The sequence below is a fragment of the Drosophila miranda genome, chromosome XR, assembly GCF_003369915.1.
Source record: "Drosophila miranda strain MSH22 chromosome XR, D.miranda_PacBio2.1, whole genome shotgun sequence".
Classification (NCBI taxonomy): Eukaryota; Metazoa; Arthropoda; class Insecta; order Diptera; family Drosophilidae; genus Drosophila; species Drosophila miranda.
In genome coordinates this window covers 12,387,544-12,398,462 of record NC_046674.1, presented here as the reverse complement: position 1 = coordinate 12,398,462, position 10,919 = coordinate 12,387,544, and the positions used below count along the sequence as shown (strand labels likewise).

General features: G+C 44.5%; 3 protein-coding genes across 4 annotated transcripts in view; 1 reads left to right on the top strand and 2 right to left on the bottom strand.

The window, feature by feature from the left end:
- Positions 1–18: 18 nt before the first annotated feature.
- Positions 19–4,752, top strand: LOC108151354 (adult enhancer factor 1). Its single transcript, XM_033386685.1, is given in 4 exon segments — positions 19–272; positions 1,268–1,409; positions 1,481–2,386; positions 2,492–4,752. Coding segments are annotated over 2 exon segments (1,458 nt in total). The 5' UTR covers positions 19–272; positions 1,268–1,409; positions 1,481–1,542; the 3' UTR covers positions 3,106–4,752.
- A 501-nt stretch (positions 4,753–5,253) lies between these two features.
- LOC108151352 lies at positions 5,254–7,921 on the bottom strand. The gene is made up of 3 exons (XM_017279909.2): positions 7,164–7,921; positions 6,436–7,101; positions 5,254–6,374 (listed from the first exon to the last, which is right to left on the bottom strand). The coding sequence occupies exons 1-3, from the start codon at positions 7,788–7,790 to the stop codon at positions 5,589–5,591; spliced, it is 2,079 nt and encodes a 692-aa protein (XP_017135398.2). The 5' UTR covers positions 7,791–7,921; the 3' UTR covers positions 5,254–5,588.
- Positions 7,922–9,017: 1,096 nt separating this feature from the next.
- Positions 9,018–10,919, bottom strand: part of LOC117186233 — a 29,764-nt gene continuing 27,862 nt past the window's right edge. Inside the window, exons 3-4 of one of the 2 annotated variants that reach the window (XM_033386682.1) lie at positions 10,248–10,913; positions 9,018–10,192 (exon numbers count right to left, since the gene is read on the bottom strand). In XM_033386682.1, the coding sequence (XP_033242573.1) occupies positions 9,350–10,192; positions 10,248–10,913 (1,509 nt within the window). In that variant the 3' untranslated portion in view covers positions 9,018–9,349. The remainder of the gene's footprint in view (positions 10,193–10,247; positions 10,914–10,919) is intronic. The other variant, XM_033386684.1, reaches the window with a different exon arrangement.

Here is a 10,919-nt window from a genome sequence, read left to right as displayed (position 1 = left end):
TTAAAATATCGTTCATATCGATATACTATCAACAATCTATTTGTACGCGAAACTGTAAAAAAAAGAAAAAAAATATTTGTACTATTTTTCTAACATTTTTATAAATGAACACACAGCAACAAAAAATGCTCGAAGCCTAGCTTTAAACAACTGATAGCGGAACGCGTGCACTGTTTTGACCTGCCGAGACCCAAGACAACACACTCGAATGCGGAAAATGATGTAAAACGGGGGGAAATCTAAACCTGAAAGGCCCCACACAAAATGGAAAGGTAGGTCAATGTGTGTGAAAAATCTAAGACTGCCAACTGCACAGCCCAATTGTCTAGCCAGAAGCAGAGTGCTTTAGCCATAAGAAAAACAATGAAAATTTAACAACGAGCTCCAAAATAGAAGAAGTCTGTCTCCTAACCTCAAAAGAGCTTTTACAGTCAATGCCTGTGAGTGTGCGTTTATGTGCGAGTGTGTGTGTGCGAGCGACTGAAAGTGGTTGTCGCTTATGGGCCGCAACGAGGGGCAAGGCAAGGCAACGTGTTAGTGGAAAAACTGCTTTTGAAAAAAGGGAAAATTTTTCACCACAAAAGCCCGCCCAAAATAGGCTCTCTCCACAAGGAAGACCCCCTACTGCCAGGACACTCGCCCTGCCAACTTTCTCTAATTGGATAACGATATTGCCCATCATTATATATTTATATTTATTTGGGAAACACATGTAATTTGCGAGAAAGTAACACGCTGTCAATTCAACCAAAAAGATACCTGAGAGATTGTACGTGTGCATGCATGTGTGTGTATGAGTGTGTGTGTGTGTGAGAGAGGTTTTTTGTTGGGGAAGGTGGTGGTGTGATGGCAGGGGGCGGGATTGCTTGCCGAGGAACCTGTCCGACCGATGGGGACGTAAAAACCAGAGCTCTGAAAGTTACATGCATTTGGGCGCGCGCGCGTATTTATTTTGTTTAAAAATGCATAATCGTCGGTTTTATAATTTATGCGAAAAGAGAAAAACACATTTTAAAGGCAGTCTGAATAGAACTAACTCTTAGGAGGATGGTTGGTGGAATGGGAAGGGCGTTCGGGAATTGTGTCAGCCATTGAATAATTTAGATTTATAATTTCGCAGTTAGGTATTTCGTGTCTTGTATGTGTGTTTTGGGGGAATTCCTCACATATTTTTGCATACCAAAGCGGTGGGCAACATCATCTGATGAAGCCGCCGCGGCCAGTCAACAGCCCACTAATCCCTCTCTCCTCTCCACTTAATTTCCAGGCACTAACCAGCACCAGCACCAGCAGCAGCACCAACAAACCCACAACCACCCAGCAGAAGCAGAAACAACCAAGATGAATCTGTCGTGGCGCTTTTGAGCATCAATCGATCTTAGTTTGTTCGCCAAGTTTCTGTTCAAGAAGTCCGTGCCCAGTTCGCGCGTACGATTACGATTCCGATACAGAGAAAACTCATTCCCTGTTTCCCCTCCAGAGCCTGATCCAGCTCCCACTCTCCTACTCGCACTCCCAACTCCAGTGCACTGGTAGCTGCCCATGATGCATATCAAGAGCTTGCCCCATGCTCATGCCCATGCTGCTGCCACGGCGATGAGCAGCAACTGTGACATTGTTATTGTGGCCTCTCAGCCGCAGACGACGATTGCCAACAACAACAACAATGATACGGTCACACAGACCACTCATCCCGGTCATGTGGCAGCGGCGGCCCAACAACAGCAGCAACAGCAGCAGCACCACCAACAGCAACAGGCGCAGCAGCAACAGGCGCAGCAGCAACAAGCGCAGCAGCAACAGTCCTCGGGACCAGCATCAGCGCCTCCAGCTCCAGCGGAACTTGCCTTACCCTTCCAAATGCATCTGACTGCGATTTCGGCCGAGGCGCATAGTGCCGCTCAGGCTGCAGCAATGGCGGCTGCCCAGGCCGCGGCGGCTCAGGCGGCAGCGGCCGACCAGCAGCAGCCACCGCCGCCGCCTCCGCCGCATCTTGTCCACCTGGCCACACACAGCCCGACCATGTCGAATGATCACTATTTAGCCAATGGCCATGGCGAGCACCAGGGCGAGGGGACTGGCAGTAATGCCAACTCTGGCGGTGGCGGGGGCGGAGGCGGAGGAGCGAGAGACCAGGAAAAGCCCTTCCACTGCACCGTGTGCGATAGACGCTTCCGGCAGCTGAGCACACTGACCAACCATGTCAAGATCCACACTGGCGAGAAGCCCTACAAATGCAACGTTTGTGATAAGACCTTCCGTCAATCGTCCACGCTGACGAACCATCTGAAGATCCATACGGGGGAAAAGCCCTACAACTGCAACTACTGTCCCAAGCATTTCCGTCAGCTGAGCACTCTGGCGAATCATATCAAGATCCACACGGGTGAGCGACCATGATCCACAGATCATCACAATGCATCCCCTGATTGGGGGACGGTGCTTGATTTATTCCTTGAAATTCCAAACTAATCCCAAACCTCATTTGCAGGTGAAAAGCCGTTCGAGTGCGTCATATGCAAAAAGCAATTCCGGCAGTCCAGCACGCTCAACAACCACATAAAGATCCATGTCATGGACAAGGTCTACGTTCCTGTCAAGATCAAAACGGAGGAGGAGGAGGGGTGACTAGGACGGATGGCGTTGGCGGGGCATCATCATCATCAGCAGCAGCACCATCATCAGCCGCAGCAACAGCAACAGCATCCGCACCACCAACAGCCTCCGCATCCGCATCCTACTCCTCCCCATGCACATGCCCACCACATCGACCATCAGCGAGGAATAACTATTACCACTCTGCCCTCCACCACGTCTGTGGCGCAACACCAGCAACAGCAACAGCAGCAGCTTCTTCATCATGGAAATGGCAGCTCTCCCCATCATTTCAATGTGGCCTCGTTGGGCGACTTGTCCAGCGCCATGCAGCTGGGAGCTGTGACAGCGGATGGGAACTTTGTCACCATGAATGGGGTGGTGGTGGGCCGCATTCAACACACGCGCGAAGAGCTGCAGCAGCTTGGAGTGATTAAGGTCGAGTCACCATCGAATGGTGTGACCACAGTGCCGACGTCTGCGGCGTCGGCAACGCAGCGCGAGGGATGAGCTGATCAGCTGCTCCTCGAGTACATGTTCAAGGCGGAGGAGAATGTCCACGAGCAGATAGTAGAACAGGAAGAGGAGGAGGAGGGCGAGGGCGAGGAGCAGCGATCGCGCAAGAAGTGAGCCATGTTTGGTGTGTACGCTTACGTTGTTGTTAGTTGTTTAATTGTAGCGAACATTGTTGTTGTTGTTAAGGTTTAAGTGTGTGACTAAGAACTTACCAAGATGAATGTATAGCAAAACGCTTCAAAAGTAGCTAACCGGCAGACCGCCAACACCACAGCAGCAGCACACAGCGCTCTATGGAAAAGCAAATCCGAAAACCCAAAAACAGAAATCAGAAATCCGAAAAGTGAACATCCAACCTGAAGAAAGACCAGACCCTTAAAGAACTGCTGCTGTGTGACAGCGGAACCCCCCAGCATCTCACACCCAACCCCACCCCGCAATCCACTCACGAGGCAATAGATTAACCAATTTCCTATTCACGTAAATAAACCTAATCGTAACCCGTTACTAGGAGCAGAACTAGAAAGAAACAAAATTTGCTTAAGTACTAAACACACTATTAAGCGAAAAGTCATTGCGTTAAGTCGATAAAATGTGAAATAAGCAAAGCGTAAACGAAACTAAACGAAAACAAGAGAAAAGAAAGTAAAGAAAAGGAAAATAGCTTCACAAAGTGCAAACACTTAAAATTTCAATATCTTTTTAATCAAAACCACTTTTAGATTGTTTTAATTAGCATTTAAATCTAAAGGGAAATTGTACAGACCTGACTTAGTCAGAGTTTCCAGTGGTTTATTTGATCTATTTTTGTAAAAACTTTCGTTCAGTAACAACAGAAACAGCTTGTGAAACGATTTACACGGGTGTTCTGCGGTCTGGGTTTACACAAATTCAATTTGTTTCATTCAATTCCTAGCATAATTATTTAAAATTTTAATCTTAAAGGAGAAAAACCGATAATGAGAAAACCGCTAACAAAAAAATTCTTATAGTTTTAAGAGGTCGAAATGCAGAGCCATAGTTTGTAATGAAACGTTTTGTTAATATTAATTGATTAGTTGTAATAGTTATAATTTCTGCATAATTGGCACAACTTGGAAAAGAAAACCTGTCACGCTAGCCTTCGTCTAAATATTAGTTACTGAAGTAAGCACAAACTAATGCTAATGCTACGATAATGATATGATTATGCGATAGGAAAGCAAAGCAAGTTCTGTACAAAGCCCAACTCCAATTTTTGTATGTACAAAGCGAATGAATACAGCGAGCGGCGGCGGTAAGGAGTTTACCCAAAATGTAAATCAATCAAAATACAAACAAAAAGCGAAAATAATATTTTCTAAAAATATAATTTGCGACTAGTATTTTATTTGATGTTCGTCGACCCTTGGTTCCGTTCCCTTCGCCCACAGCCCCCGACTGAAACTTGTTATGTACTCGTATCGTATCGCTCACAATTTTAAAACTGCAGCACGGGTTTCCCCGTCGACCCCTGCGTCAAGTTCCTATAGATTTCAAAGCGCAACAAAACGAAAATCTGAAATGTATACGAAATCACATGCAAACCGGGAGAAGGATAAATTACATTAGACAAACGCTAGAATATATTGAATAAATACTAAATAAATGTTGATAAATGTGTAGTGTTAACGAATTAAAACGAAACCCGAACCTCGAAACAGAACCCCCTCCCCCACGCCGCGACAGGAAGCCTGGCAGAGTAATTTTCTAAATACCGCTTAAAGTCGATCTATGTAAATCATTTTTCACACTTGAGATACTCTCTCACCAGTCCATCGCAAGGATGTTAATGATATTATGTGGAGGGTGGGTCTACTGCTGACCTGGAGACCCGCCGCCAACGATTGCATCGTATAAATAATGTCAGAGATCCTATGCGCGACACAACACCGCTTTCCTTCCTTCACCATCCCCCACGCGTACAATTTTTTTTTTTTTTTAAATAAATAAGTGACGTAGTGAGATTAGCATTTAAGAGCCCAACTTAATGATAGTTGAGTGTGTAAAATGTAAAACTGCAAAGAATTTAGACATTAAATGAACAAAGACAAACAAAACGAAAAAGGAGATCTGCAAAACAAAAAAGCAAAGCAAAGCAAAATGCTTAAAAACAAAACGCGATAATATTGTATAACTATACACCGTACTTATACCTATATACGAGTATATGTATATTTATTAATGTATGTACATGCGTAGTAGCTGTATTTATATGTAAATGTGTGCGTAAATGTGTATTTAGTTAAAGCATAAATATATAAATATATATTTGCAGTGGAGAAATACAGAAAATGAAAATTATGAAATGAATGGAAAATGAATTAAATGCATTATTCTTACATTCTTCACAACGAACAATCGCTCAGCGCGTCCTTTCAGTAAACATAAAATAACTAATTTCATATTTTAACATTTGGTGAGATAAAGATTTAAGAAATACTTGAACCGAAGCGCCACTAAGCTTCTTCTGGGTCCGACCCTGGGGAGGAACGCGGCGATGCCGGCTCTGATGGTGGTTCGTCGTCGCACAGGAATCCATTTAGATAGTCCAACCAATCGGTTACATCGATTTCCGACTGGACTTCCTTTACGAGCACACGGCGCAGATAGCGTATGTAACTCACATCGCTGCTATAGCGACCGCATGACTCGACCAAATTGATTTTGGCCACTGGCAAATTCACCAGAATCACCTTGGTGTTGAAGCGCTCCTTCCAGCTGGGCAATTCCTTTTCCATTTCACTCACAGGAGTTGCCAGTGGGCTGCTGGTCCAGGTCTGCAATTGCTGCACCTGCTCCTTGTTCTTCATAAACTTCCAAAAGCCCTTCAGATTCATCCATTTGTCATAGTCCTTTAGCGCGTTCAGGATTATATTCAGATAATCCTCCCGCGACAGTTGCTCATCGTCGTCTTCCTCGATCTCACTCTTTGGCTTGTATTTCAACCATTGCCTCTCATTGAACTCATCGCACACCTTCTTCGGCCCGAACGCCACATTTCTGGGGAAGTAAAACAGCTGCAGAAAGTAATCGGTGAACTCGAAGCGAAGATACGGCTGGTCCAGCTGCGAAATGCTTTTGATGTAGGTGCTGATGTGCTTGGGATTTTGTGACTTGAATATCTTGAAGAACTGTGCAATCAGCAGGCGGGTCTGCGGACCCAGGTTCGGGTAGGTCACATTGTTGTCCACGTATTTCAGCTCAGCCGTGTTGCTGACTTCCACAACGAGTGTGATAAGGCGCTGATGCACAAGGGAAAGAGTTAGGAGGCATGGCTAATATATACATACAATGAATACTCACCTTCAGTATTTCTAGACGGTCGTGGTACATGGACTTTTCCGCCGCCAAGCCGTACAAACGCATTACTTGGCGCACAATATCCGTGAGCCGCATTGTTGCCGACATTCCAAAGACATGGATGGCAAACGGCTTTGTTTCTTCATTGAACATCTCTGACTCGGACTGGCGCAGACGGTTGTGGTCCAGCCAGGACAAGAACTCCTTTTCCAGGATGCTGCAGAGCATGTTCAGCACATCGCAGACTCGCGAGAGGCGTGCCCCAGGCGACAGATTCTTGAAGTCATCTAGACAGAGTTTGCCACTTATCCAGTCGTAGTCCTGCACATGTTGCAGGAATGCCGTCTCTTGTGACATGTCTAGTTCTTCCTCATCCGTGAAATTGAATACGTGCTCCTCAAAGGGCTTTGTCATCGTGCGGATCTCCATATCGCTGCATTGCGGCAAGATCTCCTCCAAAAGATCCAGATAGAACTTCAGCTTTTGCGTCCCATTGTCGGTACGGGCGCTACGAATGGTCGGATTCGGGACGCGCAGAAAATTCAAGTAATATGGGCGCAAGCACGTCCAGCAGGGCGGGAAGGCATCGACCAGGAGAAAGAAGGTGCTTATCGCCTTTCTATAGATGTCCGCCAGCTCTTTGACAGTTATTTCTTTGGCAATCAGAATCTGGAAAAGGGAAAGGGTACTCAGCTCTTTTACTTTACTCAGTTCAAGGAGCACTCTCTTACCATGACCAGGTCAATGAGCCTGTCAAAGATACCATCTCCAGGGTACACGCATTGCATCGCCATCATCTGCACCATGTCCAGGAAGGTGTCATAGTGGTGGCCACGCAGACTTCTCTTCAGATCTTCCACCAGCGTAAAGTTCGGCACATCTGGCAGCATTGCAGCGCGGTGTTTATCCTCGCATTCTCTCGTATTTCGCAGACATTTGGGCATACAGGCTCCGGGCAGACGGTCTTTCGAATTCATATACATATTGGAGATGAGAATACGGAGATTCTTCTTCCAGTCCATCTTAGGAGCTGGGGGCTTCTTGCTGGCCAAAGCGCGCTCTGTTGATGGATTCATTCCTTCATTGGCGGTCGAATGAGATGAAGATCCATCGACATCCATCATCTCCTCCGTGTTCATGTCCGCTTTCATAGCTGCAGCGTCGGCTTTCTTGGCGGCATTCGTTTTGTTTGGATTACTTAGCACTGTAACAATACTTTCCGTTTTTCCTTCGGAGCGATTGCTGCCTTCTATGTCATCCAGTGAAACATCTTTGGTATCAGTCTCTTCTTGATCATATTTCTCCATCTCGGGACTCTTTTCACTCATAGGATGAGTAATATCCTCAGTTGTCGACATTTTAGTGCTTTAATTGCACGAATTTTTGTAAATTTATTAACAATTCTTGACTTGACAATTATTTGCTTTCATGCCGCGCAAGCAGAGGATTTATCGATAAGTTATACGGTCTGACCCTTAGAAATATACCAAAAATACGTCACAGTTACAAAATATCCAAAATTATACTGATGCATAAGTTTAATGAATCAACTTCCTACAAGACTGGCAAATTTTAAGTACCCATCTTTATTGGATTGTTTATTAAATAATAAAATAAACTAAAAAGGCTAGCAACAATTTCCAATTATATTTTGCAAGGTAACTACACGCTAACTACATATTTCCTACTTATTTACTACATGTTGTGTCAGTTTTAACAAAAGTTTTGTCCGTTTTTATCTCATATGATATTCCGTTCTGCACTTTTTGAAGTACTTTTCTCCGAAATGTTTGGAAAAAATAAGATATTGATGCCAATCTATCATGAATTCGATGCTGATTCGATGTGGCCTGGGAAATGGCGCTAAATTTGGTACATTGGTCGATAAAAGGTACGGTCTGACCCTCAGAAATATACCGTCTAATTTTGAAATATACCGTAAATATACCGATTCTTTCACCTGTGATGCGCTAAAATTCTTCAAGATTCATAATTTACGTGGAGAGTATTTTAATACTCTGCTACAATCTATGCTTTTTTTGAGTACTCCATTTTATTGGATGGTGTCCAAAATAAGGCTTAAACAAATAAGGTCAAGGCAGTGGGTACTAACTGTTATGTCATTTGAACACTACCTTCCTCTCAGCCGATGGACTTCTTTATACCCTATTCAAACGTTTAGCAGCACTGATAAATTTAAATTTAATTTGAAACTGCCAGTTGATATAAACAAGATTTTCTACCATCCAATAAAGTTTATATATTTTCAAAACAAATTTGCATCGACCTGGAGACCCGCCGCCAACGATTGCATCGTATAAATAATGTCAGAGATCCTATGCGCGACACAACACCGCTTTCCTTCCTTCACCATCCCCCACGCGTACAATTTTTTTTTTTTTAAATAAATAAGTGACGTAGTTAGATTAGCATTTAAGAGCCCAACTTAATGATAGTTGAGTGTGTAAAATGTAAAACTCAAAAAATTTAGACATTAAATTAACAAAGACAAACAAAACGAAAAAGGAGATCTGCAAAACAAAAAAGCAAAGCAAAGCAAAATGCTTAAAAACAAAACGCGATAATATTGTATAACTATACACCGTACTTATACCTATATACGAGTATATGTATATTTATTAATGTATGTACATGCGTAGTAGCTGTATTTATATGTAAATGTGTGCGTAAATGTGTATTTAGTTAAAGCATAAATATATAAATATATATTTGCAGTGGAGAAATACAGAAAATGAAAATTATGAAATGAATGGAAAATGAATTAAATGCATTATTCTTACATTCTTCACAACGAACAATCGCTCAGCGCGTCCTTTCAGTAAACATAAAATAACTAATTTCATATTTTAACATTTGGTGAGATAAAGATTTAAGAAATACTTGAACCGAAGCGCCACTAGGCTTCTTCTGGGTCCGACGCTGGGGAGGAACGGGGCGATGCCGGCTCTGATGGTGGTTCGTCGTCGCACAGGAATCCATTTAGATAGTCCAACCAATCGGTTACATCGATTTCCGACTGGACTTCCTTTACGAGCACACGGCGCAGATAGCGTATGTAACGCACATCGCTGCTATAGCGACCGCATGACTCGACCAAATTGATTTTGGCCACTGGCAAATTCACCATGGGCCTGCCCAGAATCACCTTAGTGTTGAGGCGCTTCTTCCAGCTAGGCACTTCCTTTTCCATTTCACTCAGCTCGAAGGCCTTGAACGTTTCGCCAGTTATGATGCCCACAGGAGTTGCCAGTGGGCTGCTGGTCCGGGTCTGCAATTGCTGCACCTGCTCCTTGTTCTGCATAAACTTCCAAAAGCCCTTCAGATTCATCCATTTGTCATAGTCCTTTAGCGCGTTCAGGAGTATATTCAGATAATCCTCCCGCGACAGTTGCTCATCGTCGTCTTCCTCGATCTCACTCTTTGGCTTGTATTTCAACCATTGCCTCTCATTGAACTCATCGCACACCTTCTTCGGCCCGAACGCCACATTTCTGGGAAAGTAAAACAGCTGCAGAAAGTAATCGGTGAACTCGAAGCGAAGATACGGCTGGTCCAGCTGCGAAATGCTTTTGATGTAGGTGCTGATGTGCTTGGGATTTTGTGACTTGAATATCTTGAAGAACTGTGCAATCAGCAGGCGGGTCTGCGGACCCAGGTTCGGGTAGGTCACATTGTTGTCCACGTATTTCAGCTCAGCCGTGTTGCTGACTTCCACAACGAGTGTGATAAGGCGCTGATGCTCAAGGGAAAGAGTTAGGAGGCATGGCTAATATATACATACAATGAATACTCACCTGCAGTATTTCTAGACGGTCGGGGTACATGGACTTTTCCGCCGCCAAGCCGTACAAACGCATTAATTGGCGCACAATATCCGTGAGCCGCATTGTTGCCGACATTCCAAAGACATGGATGGCAAACGGCTTTGTTTCTTCATTGAACATCTCTGACTCGGACTGGCGCAGACGGTCGTGGTCCAGCCAGGACAAGAACTCTATTTCAAGGATCCCGCAGAGCATGTTCAGCACATCGCAGACTCGCGAGAGGCGTGCCCCAGGCGACAGATTCTTGAAGTCATCTAGACAGAGTTTGCCACTTATCCAGTCGTAGTCCTGCACATGTTGCAGGAATGCCGTCTCTTGTGACATGTCTAGTTCTTCCTCATCCGTGAAATTGAATACGTGCTCCTCAAAGGGCTTTGTCATCGTGCGGATCTCCATATCGCTGCATTGCGGCAAGATCTCCTCCAAAAGATCCAGATAGAACTTCAGCTTTTGCGTCCCATTGTCGGTACGGGCGCTACGAATGGTCGGATTCGGGACGCGCAGAAAATTCAAGTAATATGGGCGCAAGCACGTCCAGCAGGGCGGGAAGGCATCGACCAGGAGAAAGAAGGTGCTTATCGCCTTTCTATAGATGTCCGCCAGCTCTTTGACAGTTATTTTTTTGGCAATCAGAATCTGGAA

What these genes read in the sequence shown, in the direction of transcription:
- LOC108151352 (XM_017279909.2), bottom strand. Translation starts at nt 7,790, where the DNA reads ATGTCGACAACTGAGGATATTACTCATCCTATGAGTGAAAAGAGTCCC. An exon ending in GGCTCATTGACCTGGTCATG is followed by an intron (nt 7,102 to 7,163) that starts GTAAGAGAGTGC and finishes TCCCTTTTCCAG; the next exon opens with ATTCTGATTGCCAAAGAAAT. An exon ending in ACCGTCTAGAAATACTGAAG is followed by an intron (nt 6,375 to 6,435) that starts GTGAGTATTCAT and finishes CTTGTGCATCAG; the next exon opens with CGCCTTATCACACTCGTTGT.